The 17,344-nt window shown below is 47.0% G+C and overlaps 1 protein-coding gene across 1 annotated transcript in view; it reads left to right on the top strand.

Moving 5' to 3' along the window:
* Positions 1-16,945, top strand: part of SF3B3 (splicing factor 3b, subunit 3, 130kDa) — a 28,624-nt gene extending 11,679 nt beyond the window's left edge. The window contains exons 11-25 of the mRNA XM_009573093.1: positions 2,112-2,263; positions 2,676-2,831; positions 3,257-3,412; positions 4,067-4,210; positions 5,139-5,261; positions 6,723-6,877; positions 8,023-8,197; positions 8,816-9,021; positions 9,936-10,092; positions 11,516-11,641; positions 12,766-12,978; positions 13,958-14,056; positions 14,508-14,651; positions 15,356-15,460; positions 16,480-16,945. Coding sequence (XP_009571388.1) covers positions 2,112-2,263; positions 2,676-2,831; positions 3,257-3,412; positions 4,067-4,210; positions 5,139-5,261; positions 6,723-6,877; positions 8,023-8,197; positions 8,816-9,021; positions 9,936-10,092; positions 11,516-11,641; positions 12,766-12,978; positions 13,958-14,056; positions 14,508-14,651; positions 15,356-15,460; positions 16,480-16,620 — 2,252 coding nt within the window. The 3' untranslated portion in view covers positions 16,621-16,945. The remainder of the gene's footprint in view (positions 1-2,111; positions 2,264-2,675; positions 2,832-3,256; positions 3,413-4,066; positions 4,211-5,138; positions 5,262-6,722; positions 6,878-8,022; positions 8,198-8,815; positions 9,022-9,935; positions 10,093-11,515; positions 11,642-12,765; positions 12,979-13,957; positions 14,057-14,507; positions 14,652-15,355; positions 15,461-16,479) is intronic.
* The last annotated feature ends 399 nt before the right edge of the window (positions 16,946-17,344 follow it).

The following is a 17,344-nucleotide window of genomic DNA, read 5'->3' as shown; positions in this document are numbered from 1 at the left end:
AATCTGTTTTGCTTTCAAATGGGAGTTCTTTGTCCTGCTCCAGATCACATGGTTAAGCCTCCAGCTGGGACATGGTGGTTTATCATGAGAATGACAGCCCCCAGGGAGGAAAGCAGCAGCTCTCAAGAAGTTTGGAAAGCAACGATGGTCTTTGAAATGGAATTTTTAGAACATCCTGTCTACAGGATATTTATGAATTAAATGTTTAGCCTGTGAACTGCTAGAATCACCGTTTAAAGTGATCGAGGAATTCTTGTAGACTTCTAGTGTTGAAAAATTCATGCAAGATTGTAGGAGAATCTGCTATTTAGTGTAGAAAATAACCAGTGTGTAACAGTGTACGTCTTACTGAACTCTTAACATCTGCTGTTAACGTTAGAGAAATTCTTTTGTTAAGCCAAGTGTTTAAACAGTTGGCGTTACTAATCAGTTTCTGTGTGTAGGTTCAGTTTTTGTTTTCTTATTTCCCCAAGTGGACCTGCTCCTGTTTGTGGGGTTCGGGAGCACGTTGGAGGTTATAGGCTGTGACCACATAATAGAGTAGTAACGGAGTTTATGCCGCAGACCAGTGCTGGAATTGCTTTAATTATACAAAGCTCTTCATTTTGATCAGAGCTGTGGTCTGTATACCAGATGTTGGAGAGAAGAATGATGGGTTTTTTTCACTTGCATATTTTCAGCTGTATGTAAGAACTTTCTGTTATAAACGTGACACAGCAGGTTTGGCAACGCCTCCCTCTAAACAGGGTGGATAAGAAAAGGATCAGTTCCTGAAGCGTCTGTTTCAGTTAACCTGGTTCAGTTTCTTTAAACTGCTGCATGGTATTTGCTGGCATCCTGGGTTCATCCCAGTGAGAGTTCTCTATTTTCTTTCTCTACTTGGAGAGTCATTAGCCACTTCTCCATGTCTCACATTTGCAAGTTATGGAGAAACTCTCCTCAAGGGCCAAAACTGTGACAGCTCTCTTGCACCCTCACCTCTGCTAATTGTCGTGTGCTGTGGTGCATAAGTCTGAACTTTGGGTTGAGTTGGGTTAAAATGCGGAATTTCTCCTTTTTAAGAAATAGCACTTGCATGACAGCAGCAGAAATTGAGTTGCTTCTCTGAGGCAATCTTCTTTCTCCACTGAGGCTCCTGGCTCCATTTCCCAACAGACTTCATTGTTTCTGTTGCTTTTGTTATTCTGTTTTAACGAGACTCTCCTCTCCCCCTCTTTAATGCCTATCTCTTTCTGCAGAATGAAAATGGGCAGCAGTAAACCCGGGCATTCCCTTTACCCAATCCTACTACCCTTGTTTCCCACAAAGTTGCCCTATTTCCAAATGAGCTCTTAAGACTATTTTGATTAGCATAGCTCTCCGTGTCCAAGCTGCTGGACTCTCCCAAGCTGGCCCCTTTGGGAGAAGCCAGCACTGGAGATAATGGTTGCAATACTGTCACTTATTCCAGTAGAAGTAAAGGTCAATCCTTGTTCTATCTTAAAAACGTAATTGTTTCTCATCCCAGGAGATCGTATGGGTGGCTGTGTGAATGTAAGCTAGTTGAGCTGCTGGATGAGGGTAGAGCAGGCGAACCCTGAGCTCCTCTGCTGCAGTGCACCCTAATCGTTCTCTGCAACCTTTTATTATGTGGATACTAGATAGAGATGTGGTCCTGCAATCTCCTGTTCGCAGCATCCATGGTGTGGTTTCTGCAGATGGGTTCCATGTGTTAGGTTATTGGAGTAGAGCATTTAATTTGACTTCATTGGGTGTTAAATCTGGATTCAGCTCCTCGTGTGAGGTGGGGCAAGTGTCATAAAGGCTTCTAGACCTTGTGCTGTCTTTGAAAAAAGTAGGCAGGAGTCTTGCTTGCCGTAATCCAGAGTATCATGATTTGACTCTGTATCTGGATCATCATTTGATCCCTGGCTCAGTCTTGCATTGTTTGGAGTCTAGCAGTGGCTTGGACAGTGTGTCCTAGAATGAACTTGCAATACTGCCAGCAGATGTAATTATCACAGGAATTCTGTTGAAGAGTAACTGCTAGACATCTGTCAGACTGCTGATTTTGTTGGGAAGCCTTGCATCTATTTAATCAGCACCCTTTTTTCCCTGTCTCCCTTGACCAGATGAATTTGATGCCTATATCATTGTGTCCTTCGTAAATGCCACACTGGTGCTGTCTATCGGAGAGACTGTAGAAGAAGTGACTGATTCTGGATTCCTGGGTACTACACCCACCTTGTCCTGCTCTCTTCTTGGTGATGATGCTTTGGTGCAGGTAATGGAAAGCTGCTTCTGACATGTCTGCTTATGTCTGCCACTCTCTGCTTGCTCCACGGCCGTGGTTTCTACAGTAGTGCAAAATGTGTCATGTCTTAAGGTGTGGATTGGCAGAGAATGATGCTTATTCAGCCTTCCCCTTTTTATATCCTGCTAAGTGAAACTGGACCAGCTGAAGATGGTCCTAATCTCCTTCAGTGCATGCTTAGTAGTTCCTTGCTGTAGTTCAAAGACGCAGTGCTTTCAGCTGGCGAGTGGCTTCGTGCTAGTTCAGCCTGTTGCATAGCTAGTGGATCACTGCTGCCAGGAGCGGTGCTTGCCTTTGGCTTTTTCTGTGTCGGAATCACCAGTGAGATGGGAGTTGTGAAGGAATGGTAAATACAGAATTAATGTGACCTTTTTTCCTTCAGGTTTATCCAGATGGGATCCGGCACATCCGAGCAGATAAGAGGGTAAATGAATGGAAGACACCGGGGAAGAAAACCATTGTAAAATGTGCTGTGAACCAGAGACAAGTAGTGATAGCACTGACTGGAGGAGAACTGGTTTACTTTGAGATGGACCCGGTACGTGTGTTAATGTTGTGAATGAGTTTGGAAGAGCAAGGCAGAGGATGGGGCGTGCCAGAGATTGATCCTTGATCAGACCTGCAGAAAAGGATTCTGTAGTGGTGTCCTTCTAGAACAGATAGATCAAAGCCCTGCATATCTGGACTGTGTCTGTCTGAGATGATTTAATGGCTAATTAAAGTTTCTGAAGCTCATAACTGAGGTTGGAAATTGTATACTTATCCTATTGCTATTCTGGTTCTTCCAATTGTGGCTGAAATAAGGCTGTAAAGAAATGGTTTAAAAAAAAAGAAAATCCAAAGCACTATCTTCAAAAAAAAAAAAAAAAAAAAAAAGAGGTGGGGGGAAGCTGTGGAGAGGCATTTTGGTGCTGGTTTGCCCCATTGGCTAGTTAAGAAGTCTCTTGTGTTTTTCTTTCTCAGTCAGGACAGCTGAATGAGTACACAGAGAGAAAGGAGATGTCAGCCGACGTAGTTTGCATGAGCCTGGCCAATGTTCCCCCTGGGGAGCAGCGCTCCCGGTTCCTTGCTGTTGGGCTGGTGGACAACACTGTCAGAATTATTTCCCTTGACCCTTCGGTGAGTAGCTGTTCTGTTTCTGCCCTCTTCCGTTATCTTGAAATGTTCAGAACAGTACTCCAGAGGTGGGCTGTGTCCGTCCAAGCTGTCTTTCTGTAGTCAGGTGGATGACCAGGAATGAAGAGCTTGCATGGCTTGTTGGGAGGAAGCGTGGCCCTTAACCTGTAACGGATTCCCTTGTTTTATCGAGTCTCACCCATGTTCAGCTAATGAGATATGAAAGCATTTTCTTCTTTTTTTTCTTCCGTCCCCTGCCCTGTCTCACTGTTTATACCTGTACTAAAAGCAGACTCATTCTGCAAGCAGGTCGGCTGCAAACCAGCATTATCATTCCCGCAACAGATGAGCATTCAAAGGATGACTGAAGTAACATAAATTTTGCTCAGGTCTCTCCATGCTAAATAACTGCAAACTGCTAGAACAGTTTGGAAGGATCCAGTTTATCTTTTCCAAACCCCAGGGCTGCTACCACTCTTGCTTGCCAAAATCCCCAGAGCCAGCGTCTATTGTGACTTTTTTCTTTTTTTCTGTGCTGAATACTTCTTTATGGAGATTTAAAAGGACATCTTTAAGCTCCTTAGATGGAGCATGAATCCCCTCTTGCTATGCCAAGCCTTGCTGACTGGTGTGGTACTTCTTTTCTGTCTCCCACAGGATTGCTTACAGCCGCTGAGCATGCAGGCCCTTCCTGCACAGCCCGAGTCGCTGTGCATTGTGGAGATGGGTGGCACAGAGAAGCAGGACGAGCTGGGGGAGAGGGGCTCCATTGGCTTCCTGTACCTGAACATTGGACTGCAGGTGAGAGGTGCCTGCCTGGTTCTGACAGGTGTTTCTCGGTGAGCCTTCGCTTGAAAGATGGATTTGCTAAAATAGCATGTCATCACGCAGTGCAACAACACAAAGCCTGACTGTTCCCTCTTCGTTACAATATGCTTAATAACTGTGACTGGGGAATTCACTGTACGACTTAGTAGAGGTGCAAGTTTCTCTATACATTCCTAGACTTGAGACTAGTCAAAAGACAGTATATTGTCCCAGACTTCATCTAGGACAAATTGTGCTTTTCCTCTTCCAGAAAGAGGGCACGTTCTAAAAAAAAATTTCTGGGTGAAATGTTGTAGGGCAGTTCTTTAGAAAGTGCCTGTAGGGCAGAGTAGCAAAGAAGTAACTGCCCACAACCACAGGCTCTGCTCTAATAACTCTGCTGTTGCACAGCTTTTTGTTGCATCCAGTACTGACTCTCTGATCTTTGACCAAAAAATGTTGTTTTGACAATTCAACATGTGGTAAAAATAATCAGAGCAGTCTAGGTTCTTTCACATGCCTCGAGTTTGATGTCAGAATGCAAGCTCTTTTTAAGCAGCATGAGTTTTTGGGTAAATGCTTTGTACCAAGAGGGATTAGGATCTGGAATCAGCCCTCAGGTCTTTCATGGCTTATGTGATGTACCAAACTTCTTGGTCTGTTTTTTGGCTTTTTTTTGTTTGTTTTTGGGAGGGTTGGTTGGTTTGTTTGTTTTACAGTAAATCCTTTCTGCCCTGCAGGAGTGTGCAGGAGCTATGCTTTTTAATATTAAGAGCCAATTTAGATACAGCGTGGTTGTAGAAGGAGTTGTACCAGAAGCTAGGAAAACAAACACCTAATTCTTCAGAAATTGCCTCCCTGGTTTGAATAAAGGCTGTGGCTAGTTATTTCTGATCTAACTTTTTGCTTTGCCAATGTCAAGAATGGTGTGCTGCTGCGAACTGTCCTGGATCCTGTTACTGGCGATCTTTCCGATACCAGGACCAGATACCTTGGCTCACGGCCTGTGAAACTCTTCCGAGTCCGAATGCAAGGTCAAGAGGCGGTAAGTGAGGCGAGCTCTCAAGAGGGATGCAGATACAGTCCCCAGGCGCAGCATCCCTGTTTTCCTTACTGGTGGGCAGGGTGGAGAAGCATCCTTGCAGCACAGCAGGACCCTCTGGGTAAGGGTGGGAAGTAGAATGACTTCACTATGGAGCTGCCTGGCTCGCAGCTTGCTCTTTCACAAACAACCTTGTTCTTGTTGGTATTCCCCTTACTTCGTAGGAAGTACTGCTGCCCTGCCTTCTTTGAGCTAGGACTCTTCAGACCCATAGGCTGTGTTTGCAGCTTATCTGGAAAGCTCTGAGCAGATTCTTGGGCTTAGAGACACTGAAAAACCTCGTCTTTCCTGCCTCAGTGTGCAGAGACAGAAAGAGCCCTGTGTAGAAATCTTACCCCTTGACTGCTTGATGCAGTGGATGGTCATCTCCTGTGCATGTTGAGAACGGCTCAGCCGGGGGCTGGACAGCTGCCATGCATGGTTCAAGGAAAATATTTGCAGGATTTGGCATAGAGGGAGGAACGTGTTTCATCAGAAGTGCTGTTTCCAGCCCTTCTGATGTGGCACTGGGGACATCAGCCACCCCCTGCTTGACTCATTTTTGGATGACACCTTCAGAGTTGAGAAATATTGCCGGTCAGCGTAGGGGGCTGGACCTGGGAATCTGAGCTCTGCTTTAATGTCATGGTACACTAGGTGAATCTCTTCAACTTGCTCCTGCCAGTCCGTGAGCTGTAACTGGGAGATGAGGTGCTTTGCAGCTCTAGCAGAGAATGCTTATAGAATACCTGGTGCTTTTCTACTTTGAGACAGTCTTGGTTCCTTGTCTCACAACATGGGGAGAAAAAACATACTGCTTATGGCCAGTCAGTGATGGGCTTGGAGTGGCCTGTGAGTGTTTCCATGTAATTCCAGCTTCTGTTGCTCAGGCAGAAAGTAAGGTTGCACTGAAATTGATTTAGCCAAATATGTAGATCTGAACAGTTTAGGAGTCCTTCTGCTTCCTTTGTTTCCCTTAACTTGATTGAAAATAGGCTACTGATTATTTTAAGTAAATTTCACTTAGAGTGCTACAGCATTTGGATTGTGACAAAGCAGTAAATATTTATTTTAAAAGACCTGTTCCCATTAGAACAGACTATTGTTTTAAAAAAAGGAGATAGGAAAGTATTTGTTGGTCTTGGCTTTTACAGATAAGTTTTTATTGCGCCTCAGTTTGAGTATTTGTTGCGCTGATAGTGCTTTAAAGTTCCTCTTTGAGCCATACACAATTTCCAGATAAAACTGTCTCTTGAAAGCAAGCAGTATCTCTGAAGGTATGCTCTGAGTTGGGTGGAGTCCACCTGCAAGAATTCAGTTGTTCTAGCGGCTGGGGAGTCCGGCACTGTACATCCAATTCATATTGCAAGGAGTGGGCTTGCCTCCATCCCCAGACCTAATAAATTTGTTGTCTGTCTTTCGCAGGTGCTGGCCATGTCAAGCCGTTCCTGGCTCAGTTATTCCTATCAGTCACGATTCCACCTGACTCCCTTGTCTTATGAGACACTGGAGTTTGCGTCTGGTTTTGCTTCCGAGCAGTGCCCAGAGGGCATTGTAGCCATCTCCACAAACACACTGAGGTAAGAACTGATGGGGGAAAACGAATACTTCTGGGCCAGGGTGCCAGGCAGAGGGATGGGTGGTGAATTCTCACTAGATATTCAAAAGGAAAGAGGTAAAGTGGCTTACCTTAAGAATTCAGGTTTTTTTTGAGGTTATTTGATTATGGATAATGATAGAAACGCTTGGATAGATTTCAGAAAACAAATGGAATACAAGGATAGTTATGCTGTCAAAAAGAAATTGGGTGCACTTCTCTGATTTGTATTTTCTAGCTTTTTTAAATAGCAAATGTAATTCAAGTTATCCTTAAATTCTCTGATCCTTAGAGAGGAGGGAAGCTTTTAATAAATGTGAACTTGTTGTGTATTAGGATCTTGTGGTTTGTGATCTGAATTTGCTACTTTGCAGAAAATAAGCCACATGATTTAAGAAATCGGAGGCATGACAGGGATGTATTTGTTGCCTTTTTAAAGTTCAGCTTGGATATTGAAAACGTAAATGAAAATAATAGGGGAACACAAATTCAGGAGCTCTGCTTTATGCACTTGAACAGGCGCTTTTTTCATATCTGTCCTCACTGAGATATTACAGCATTCACTGCTTTTAAAGGAGTCATTCTTTCTGCAGAGACTTGTGGTTTTTAGTCCCTAAATGCCAGAAGAACTGGCATTTCAGCTGGCAAGTCACAAGAAGAAAGACTTGGCATTGCGTTTTTCATACTCTTTTAACTAAAGTGCCTCTGAGAAGCATTTGATTACGTGTCAAAGTCTGTGTCACGTTTAGATTCAGATGATGTGTCCTCCAAATACGCACTTTCCCTCTTCCGTGTGCTCTTTGTTGCTCTCGGGATAGACTTCCTTCAGCACCACAGAAGCCTGTCCAAAAGGGAAAGGCACTCGGAACGCACCCTGGGACAGTGGGAGCCCTCAAGTCAAGGACCCTGCGCTGCAGAGCACGCCTGTCCCACAGCATAAGCTCCCATTCAGGATGCTGGTTTTGCCCTCCTCTCTGGAGCTGTTTGCTAGTTGCCATCTGGCCCAAGAAAGGCGCTGCTTATCTCCGGCACTAGCCAGTTTCACAGACGTAAAGATCAACTCCGGTCGTGTTCTCTTGGACTGTTGCTTTTGGACCTTGTGTAACACGTCACATCTTTGTCCCCTAGGATTTTGGCACTGGAGAAGCTGGGGGCAGTCTTCAACCAGGTTGCCTTCCCGTTGCAGTACACACCCCGAAAATTTGTCATTCACCCAGAGAGCAACAACCTGATCATCATTGAGACAGACCACAACGCGTACACTGAGGCCACCAAGGCACAAAGGAAGCAGCAAATGGCTGAGGTAATTGGGGTGGGGGACAGGTACACACATCCATTCCCCAGAGGTGACTTCTGCAGCTGGAAATCCTCCCTGCTCACTGGTTCCCAGCTGCCATTGCCTGCAAGTTTTTGTGCCCTGTGTGAACACAGGGGCTGAAGGGAGTGAAGATCTGTCTTGAAACACAAATTTCAGCACATACGCTACTTCCCAGTGCTGCTTTTTTCAAACGTTATTATGGCAGGCTTTAAGAACCGTGTATTGGAGGACAATCCTGCTTGTGTAAGACCGTTCTCTCAGTTTTCTGTGACTGAAGATGTTTGGATTTCAGTGTGTTACTTTTTTCTCAATGTTGTTTCCAGAGTTGCTGATTTGGAGAAATAGCTCCCCAGATAACTGCCCTTTGGGCAGGGCAGAGCTGACACTGCTGTGCTCTGAGCTGCAGAACTCCCTTGGGAATAAGCTCAGGGTGGGTGGAAGCTTTAGGATTCGGTGGCTTTTACGTGTTCACAGGCAGTGCCTTGCCCTGGAATACCTGGACTTGAGGGAGGGGAAGGGGCTATATTTTACGCAGAGCGTCAGCATGTCTGGAAAGGAAATCCACTGAGCTGTTCTTTTCCCCTGTCCTTCAACATGGCATAGGAAATGGTGGAGGCTGCGGGTGAAGATGAGAGGGAGTTGGCTGCAGAGATGGCTGCAGCCTTTCTGAACGAGAATCTTCCCGAGTCCATCTTTGGTGCTCCCAAGGCTGGGAATGGACAGTGGGCCTCTGTTATCAGGGTGATGAACCCCATCCAGGGAAATACGTTAGATCTGGTCCAGCTAGAGCAGAACGAAGCTGCCTTCAGGTAAGAAGCAGCCAGATGGAGCAAGACTCTTTGCTTGTGATGAGTCTTACGTGGCTTTTTCCCTTCTTTTGCTCAGCTGTTTACTGAGTTGAGATCCAGATGCAGCATGTTATCAAGAGACTGGCTTGAAATTCCAGAAGTGATTGCCACATGCTTAAAGCTTTTGTCTTGCCTTTCCTTCCCTTCCCACCCCAATCTGTCTGCATGTGACACTAAAAGCTGGTGCTCCAGATGTGTTTGCTGGACCCCAGTGCTTAAAGAACAACACAGGGATGTAAAGGACAGATAAGAGAGCCGGGAACAAGAGAATGTGCTGCTATCTCCCACTTCCCCTTCTCATCCAGATAAATTGAGCATAGATTAAATGGAAAGGAAGTGTTAGAGGGACTGAAGGGGAAGACCAACACAATAACCATGAAGAACAACGAGTGCTTCAGCAGGTGAAGTGGAGTTAGGTCATGCTAGTCCAAAAGGCTGAGTGTGTCTTGTTTTGTCCAGGATTCCCAACCTGGCTGAGCTAGGCACCAGGCAGGAAATAACACTGGAAGATGAGGAAAGTTATATGTACATGTCAAAATTGGAACAGCCTTTGAAAAACAGCTTCTAGTGGAGCTTTGCACATTGCTAGGCAGTGTCCAGCCTGTGAAAGCATAAAACTAATGCTTTGGGCATATGTGACAGCTGGAGCACATCTTTTTATATGGGGAGTGTGAAAGAATGAAGGAATCTGCATTCAACATTTCTGCAGGGGGGAAAACTGACCTCTGAAAATGAAATGTCAGTGTTGAAAGGGTGGGCGCCCAAATCTCTGCCTGGCTAGTTGTGCTGTTGGGGATGTTGAGGAATCCAGTCTGTATGTGCAGCGTTGGTTTGTGTCGTGATCACACTGATCTCCTGGCATGTCTTATCCCCAGCGTGGCTGTGTGCCGGTTCTCCAATACTGGTGACGAGTGGTATGTGCTGGTGGGAGTTGCCAAGGACCTGATTCTGAACCCACGCTCGGTTGCTGGGGGATTTGTCTACACGTACAAGCTGGTGAATAGTGGTGAGAAGCTGGAGTTTCTGCACAAGGTGAGAGGGATGAAAAGGCCTGTTTGGGTGACTGGGTCATTTACAGGCAGTATTGGAATAGCTGTTATTTCACCCTGAATGCTGTAGTGCTGTTGCAGTACTCGGTGAATCCTGGGCAAGATCATCATGCTGATGTTACACACTGGAAGCAGCCTCAGAGAAAATAAGCTGCCTCCTCCAAAATCACTTGGGACATCTTTTGCAGAGCTGAGAATTGAACACAGATCTCCCGGGAGTTCCAGTCCTTTGCCTTAGCTATAGTCTTATCCATCGAATTGGGTAAATGGGAAAGGAGCAGTGTTTTTTATGCCCCCGTTAGGGAGGGGAGGGAGACAGCTCTGTTTCTTTTCTGGAATATGAGCTCAGAGAGCTGCTCTGAGCACTTGTTTACAAAACGAATTCATACGTGGGTCACTTGAGCCCTGGTGCTAAGTCCTTGGCTGGCCACATGAAGCTGGTGTGAGCTGTCATCTTTCCTCTGATGCTGTTTTGGTTGTGTGTAGAAATGATTAGTCGCCTAGTGACCAAATTGCTTGACAGGTCTCTGGGGCTTTAGCGAGGTTTCAGCAGAACTCCATTAAAACAAAATTCTGTTGTTCCTCCACGTGCTTCCAGCATGGCCGAGATCTGAGCAGATGAGCACGTGGAAAGGAATCTTGTGGGTTATTCACTTCCTACGGTCCTGATGCAATGAGTGGGTTCTGTCCTGGACCAGGGCCTTTTCTGGTGCCACTGAACACCCGCCTGGAAGTTGACAGAGCTGAGGATGTGAAGTAACTTCTCTTAGCCAGTGCAACCAAGCTGGGAACGCTATAGCTGGAAGCTCTCTACATGATCCTGTTCTCTGCTGCGGCTGATCCTTTTGGGTTGATTAGTGGTGGGAGATTTTTCAGCCCTGTCTGAGTTACTGGAATTGTGGGCACACTGTAACTGTTCAGATGTAACGCTTCTTCAGTGGCAGCTTCAGAGCATCTGTGGCAGATGGCTGAATTAGATTCATGCCTTTGTTTTAAAAACAGACAATCTGGGTGGATTTAGGCAAAGCATAACATCTTTCTGCTGGGGATAAAGCAAAACTAAGAACCAAGGCACAAGATCCTTGCTTTCCTTTGTTGCCTGCCCAGCGTGGGGTTCTTGCAGCAGTCCTACACTTCAGTTAAGGTGCACTGCCAGCCGTGTGCTGTCTGTGTAGTACCCAGAGCTCTGTTAGCACCACATGTGGTATGTGCTGCTGTTGAAAGGCCTACAGAGGACTGACCTTTTGCCCCTCCTGTAGAAAAAGATTGTGATTAGCCTTTTGTGTTGAAAGCCTTGGCACAGGCCCATGAGCTTCAACCGAACCATTAGCTGAATCCATTCTGGAACTTGGTGTAAGGTTTGCTCTGTTAATGGAGGTCTCACAGTTGTCGTCTTCCCTCTCTAGACCCCTGTGGAGGAGGTTCCTGCAGCCATTGCTCCATTCCAAGGTAGAGTCTTAATTGGAGTTGGAAAGCTGTTGCGCGTTTATGACCTGGGCAAGAAGAAACTGCTTCGGAAGTGTGAGAATAAGGTACTGGCTTTTGTTCGTGACCAGGACTCTTAACTTAGAGTAAGTGACGCTTTGCAGCAGGAGTGAAACAAGGGTTTAGCTGCTACTCCAGCCCAAGCGTGTCTGTGCACTTGGACTTCAGAGCTGGGTCTGTGCCTTACTGGTGTGCGCTGGGTGCATGCATCTAGAGCAGCGTTGGCAGCTCTGGCTGGACTGGGCTGTTGTGCTGCCCCGCTGCACCCCGGGCACACGTCTCTCTCCCATCACCATTCAGATAGTAATGCTGCAGGTTCCTTTTTATACCAGCTCAACGCAGGCTGTAATGGATGTGTGCAGGAGTTTCACAAGCCTGTACAGACCTTTGGCCACCTGCTGCAAATGTGAGAGGTCTTACCCAGGTACAAAACAACTGCTGGAAATGTTTCCTTAGGTTAAGTGATCAGCAGGCTGGGGACAGAAGTTGGAGGATGCATGTGGGCACCTCTTCATATCCCCGGAATCTTGAAAAGGGGATTTTCTCCTTGAAGTAGATGGTCCTTTTTGCTCAGCATCTCTGGTACTTTAGGAGAAGGAATTGCAGAGCATCGTTTTCTAACTCTTAATTGCCTTCTCCTCCCTCTCTCATGCAAGCTGCAGAACCTGTGCCAGTTGCTCATTACTGCACAAAGGAACTCCAGCAAGCTCACGGGCAGACTGGGAACTTGTAGGGGAACATCTTTTTGTGTGTTTGGTGGTTTTTGGTGTGGTGTTTCCGCCCCCCATCCACCCCCCGCCAAAATATGACTCACATGAAAAATTGAAGCTTTCCTTCTTGGGTCTTTCATGACTGCAGTAGCGAGGGGACACTGAAGCAATGCCTGCTTACAGGAGTGTCCCTGCCATCTCAGTTTGTAGGCTCACCAGCAGTGCTTGTTCTCTGGACATCGCTCGTATTCGGCAAGCCGAGAATGATGTGTGGTGGGTGTTAGGTTGCATGGGGCTGTAGCATGCCAAAAATGAAAGGTAGTTTTGGAGGGGATGATGGGAAACGGGGAGTGAGCCATAGTTCACAGGGGGAAATAGTGTTTCGGTTGGAGTAGGGTAGGGTTAATGGGTTATGCTTTGCTGTTTGAAGCATTCAGGTTTTGTCCTTTCTCCCTCAAAAGCACATTGCCAACTACATCTGTGGGATCCAAACCATTGGGCACAGAGTAATTGTTTCAGATGTTCAGGAGAGTTTCATCTGGGTGCGCTACAAAAGGAATGAGAACCAGCTTATCATCTTTGCTGACGACACTTATCCCCGGTGGGTCACTACAGCAACTCTCCTGGATTATGACACTGTGGCTGGAGCAGACAAGTTTGGCAACATCTGCGTGGTGAGTGTGCCTCGGAGAAGTCGGGGCTTTTTGGACACGACATATTTTTCCTTAAAACATCCATGATTTGTCTTAAAAGAATGAGAATCTGCTTAGCTAGAGACAACGCCCTGTACCATTCACTTGTTTTTACGGGGTGACTAGCTGTCGTTGTAGCGGACGGCTGCAGTTTATCAGTTTGTTAATTAAAGCAAACAAGTTAAAGCATCAGCAGGTCAAAAAACATTTCTGAAGCATTCAGTAACTTGTGTTGAAATTGCCCCCAAATTTGCTGTGAGTAAACCTTGTTGAAATTGCCCCCAAATTTGCTGTGAGTAGGCCTTAAAGTGAAGCTTGTGACTGTGAAAGGGCCCATAAGAACTTGCATCGGGGTTATCACTCCTTCTTTCCCTGGCTAAACCTCATCACTGGCATTTAGCTTTCTCTGTCACTTCCTCTCGAAAGTTGGCTTTGTCAGTGCTGACACTTCCCCACTTGGCTGGATTTCAGCAGGGGAGGAGGAAAGAATAGATGGTCTTTCTGCCAGAGCTTTGATCTCTTTCTGAAGCGTGCTCGGGTGCTTTGGAGTGCAGAGTTCAGCAAGTGTCAGACACTGCGCCTGCAGGATTTGGCCGATGCACACAAATAAATCCGCTTAGGTTTTCCTGCCCCACATCCATCAAACTGTTTACTTAGCGGGAACCACCTTCAAACCATTTTGACTGTACCTCCCAGGATGATCTGCAAGTGCCAGGCCAGGCAGAGGCCGGTCATGACGTCCTGCCCATGTTTTTGAGTGATAGGCCATCGGTCTTGACAGCATGGTTGTCATTTAACTCTAAAGGCCGTGTTGGAGGGGCAAACGGATGATTTTGCTGTAAGTGTAAAGTGATTCTTGTGGAGTCCACAAAAGCAGCCTTTCAAAGACCACAAGGATTCTCCAGAGATAATGTGCCGCTTCTCTGCGGCTTGTTGATTCTTTTTTCCACTTTCAACGCAGGTGAGATTGCCTCCCAACACCAATGATGAGGTAGATGAGGATCCTACAGGCAACAAAGCTCTCTGGGACAGGGGGCTTCTTAATGGAGCATCGCAGAAGGTAATGCTTCATGGGAAGCACATGGTTATTGTGGGAAAAGAATATGCTGCTTTTCTGTGAAGTCCTCTGCAGTGTTGTTCAGGAGATGTATTGGTGGTTCTGCTTCTACACATCTACCGTGCTGTGGGTGATCGGTTTTCACTGTCACTGGGAGCCAAATTCGGTTTCTGAAATCACAGCCAAGGCCTATTCAGTGATGTTTGATTGAAGCAGCATGCTCATTTTCTTTTCCTGCTTTCCCTCATTACTTGCATCCGTTTGTCCAGCTCAGGAGGGTAATTCAGCAGCATGCTGAGTTTTGCCATCTGGTCACAGGTGGAAGGCACTTCCTCTTTAGAAAGGTGTTTCAGAACTAGCAGGTGGCCGAATTTATTCTGCTTTCCTCTCTCAAGCCTTTTGATGCTTTTATATAAGCTAAAGAAAATAACAGGCTTCTGTGGTTGACTTTCAGGCTGAAGTGATTATGAATTACCACGTGGGAGAGACAGTGCTTTCCTTACAGAAGACCACACTGATTCCAGGAGGCTCTGAATCTCTTGTCTATACCACCTTATCGGGGGGGATAGGAATCTTAGTCCCGTTTACTTCCCATGAGGTAAGCAAGCCCCATCATTATGCCGAGTTGCTGCTTTTCTGTGCGCTCATCCCCAGCGAGTATATTAATGTGCTGCATCCCTTGAGGGTAACTCTGGGGCTCTGCAGTGCGTGAAAACATGGGCTGCAGGAGAGCTTGTGGCTGTGGGATGGGCTCCGATGCAAAGGGGAAGAGAAGGAGCTTTGTTAACTCCTTCTACATCGGTTCTGTGAAGAGATGAGAGCTTTTCTTGTTGCACTGCTATTCTAATTCTGTTCGTGCTCCAGAGGAGCTCTTGGGTGAGTTAGTGTCTATGGGGAGGGATCCTTTGGCATGCTTTGGTTAGCCTGTAAGCTCTATCTGATGCTTCAAGTCCTGAGGATGGTATTCTCCTCTCCGTTTTCTGTGGCCTCCTGGAGCAGTGGATGCCAAGACACTCACTCTTTGAGCTGTACCTCCGAGCTGCACAGCTGCTGTGTCCTCCAGTGCCTGGGAGGCTGATCCTGGCCAAGGTGGCACAGCTGGCTGCTTAGCTCTGCTGTGGGTGGAGGTGGTGAGGGCATAGCCGTGACCTTGGCTGCTGTGTGCAGGGCCGCTCTAGCAGAACCTGGTGACGGCAGTGTTTCAGCCAGTGCAGGAGCACCTGCCTGATGGGTGTCATCTTGCCTTGCCAGAGGCATTGACGTGTAGCAAACTGTTCTCTTATCGATTCTTAATCTCCCCAGGATCACGACTTCTTCCAGCATGTGGAAATGCACTTAAGGTCTGAGCACCCTCCTCTTTGTGGACGAGACCATCTCAGTTTCCGCTCCTACTACTTCCCGGTGAAGGTAGGTCTGAGTATTTAGGATCAGCTGGTCATGGGATGCAGAGACTTGCTCTGGGACACGGAATTGCTTTGAGGCCTGGCAGAAGCAAGTCACAGTTGCTGTTCAGTGGGGCAGTGTGAACCATAGCTGGTGTAGTGACTGTGGCCGGAACTGAAGCGAGCTCTGAATAGCACTCTGTAAGGAGAGCGGTACTTGGCACTTAATACCGTGTCTGTTTTGGTTTCTTAACCCTTGTAATGAGCCTTCTGAGGGTTGGTCTTGAGGCCCCAGCCCAGAGGTGGTGCTGCTGCACTTCTCTACTTGCCACAGCATCTCCTTTTTCCATCAGGAGAAGCAGCATCACGTAGCTGTTTGCGTGGCTAGGTCAAACTGGGTTTGCCTGGGCGATATATTTTTTCCGCCACCATTGAAAAGGGAAATCTCCTAAGAAACGGCTGTTCCTGCCTATTTCTGCTTTTGAGGAACTGTGTTTGAAGCTGTCCGTGGTTAAATGTTGTGACCAGAAGGGTGCAGAGTACTGGACCAGAGTAACTATATGGTAACTGCTACCGGAGTAACGTATGTAGTATCAGTCAGAAAACTGTCCCAGCAGCTGAAGCTGTCCAAGCGCAGAGGGTGTTCTTGTTTTTGATGAGCTTGAGGCTAACCTGCAGCATGCACAATCTCAAAGATGTCTCCCATCTGCCTGAAGATGCCTTTCAGTCATCTTTTACAGCCTCCCCCAGCCTTCCCAGCACAGCGCTTGGACCCAAGTCGGATCCGTCTTCCCTTCCCTTGTGTGATTCTTTAGCTGCACTCAGGCTTTTTGGGTTTCTCTTTCGTTAATCAAGCTGGCCAGTAATTAATTTGATGCTAACTGCTGCTATTCAGCAGATGAGGTCACCGAGCATGGTCTTGTTTCCCGGACAGGATTAAGAAGCTCCTGGGAACAAACTGTTTGTTGCCATTTTTCCCCGTTTAGGCAGGGTTCAGTGCCTCTGTGTTGTGTCAATTCAGTGCTCTCCTCCTTGCCCCTCCAGAATGTGATCGATGGGGACCTGTGTGAGCAGTTCAACTCCATGGAGCCTAACAAACAGAAGAATGTGGCCGAAGAGCTGGACCGGACCCCACCCGAGGTGTCCAAGAAGCTGGAAGACATCCGCACGCGCTACGCTTTCTGAGCAGCAGCTGGCGGGAGCAGAGCTTCTCGCTGGGGTCCCCTGGTTTCTTCCAAGCACAGTTGGGAGGAGGAATGTGTGCTTTTTTTCCTTTTTAAATATTGGTTTGCTCCTCTTGGTTTATGTTTCAAAGTAATGTGACTCCAGTAAATGCAGTATCAGATATTAGGTCTCCCAACACATCCCGCTGCTTATGTGAAGGCTCCTGACGTTCTGGCTTCCAGCCTCTTAGGAAGTGCCCAAGGAAGGGCACAGGCCAACCCTCAGCCCCATCTCCTTGGCCCCCTTCTCCCTTTAGGATGAGGGAGCCTGAGGGTGTCTTGTGCTGGCCTTGCAGAAAGCCCTGTAGTGCAGATCCAGCTGAGCCTTTGTAGGATCAAGTGGGTTTTGCAATTTCCCAGCTTTTTGGTAAGGGAGACAGCTGTGGCGTGACTCAGGATTACCAGGCTCCTTTTAGTAGTCGGTGGCGAGAAGCCCTGGGCTTCCACCAGCCCTGGGAGCCGCCGGTGGGAAGCCTGGCTGTGTGGAGGGCATAACTGTCACACTTGTCTTGAACATTTCCCTCTGAATTGCAAGGGGTTTTTGGACTCACCATTTCTGACTGTTTTCCCTGTAAATAGAGTTTTGTACAATGTTGACTCTCTTGGGGGTGGGGAAGAGCGAGGCCTGAGTCTGGGACTTGATTTGTTTCATAATAACTTTGGCAAGGGCAGTGTCTCCGAGCTGT

This window comes from Fulmarus glacialis, unplaced genomic scaffold (assembly GCF_000690835.1).
Source record: "Fulmarus glacialis isolate BGI_N327 unplaced genomic scaffold, ASM69083v1 scaffold31772, whole genome shotgun sequence".
In the NCBI taxonomy this organism is placed as follows: Eukaryota; Metazoa; Chordata; class Aves; order Procellariiformes; family Procellariidae; genus Fulmarus; species Fulmarus glacialis.
Note: the sequence above shows the minus strand (reverse complement) of the source record. Positions and strands in the feature narration are given on the sequence as shown.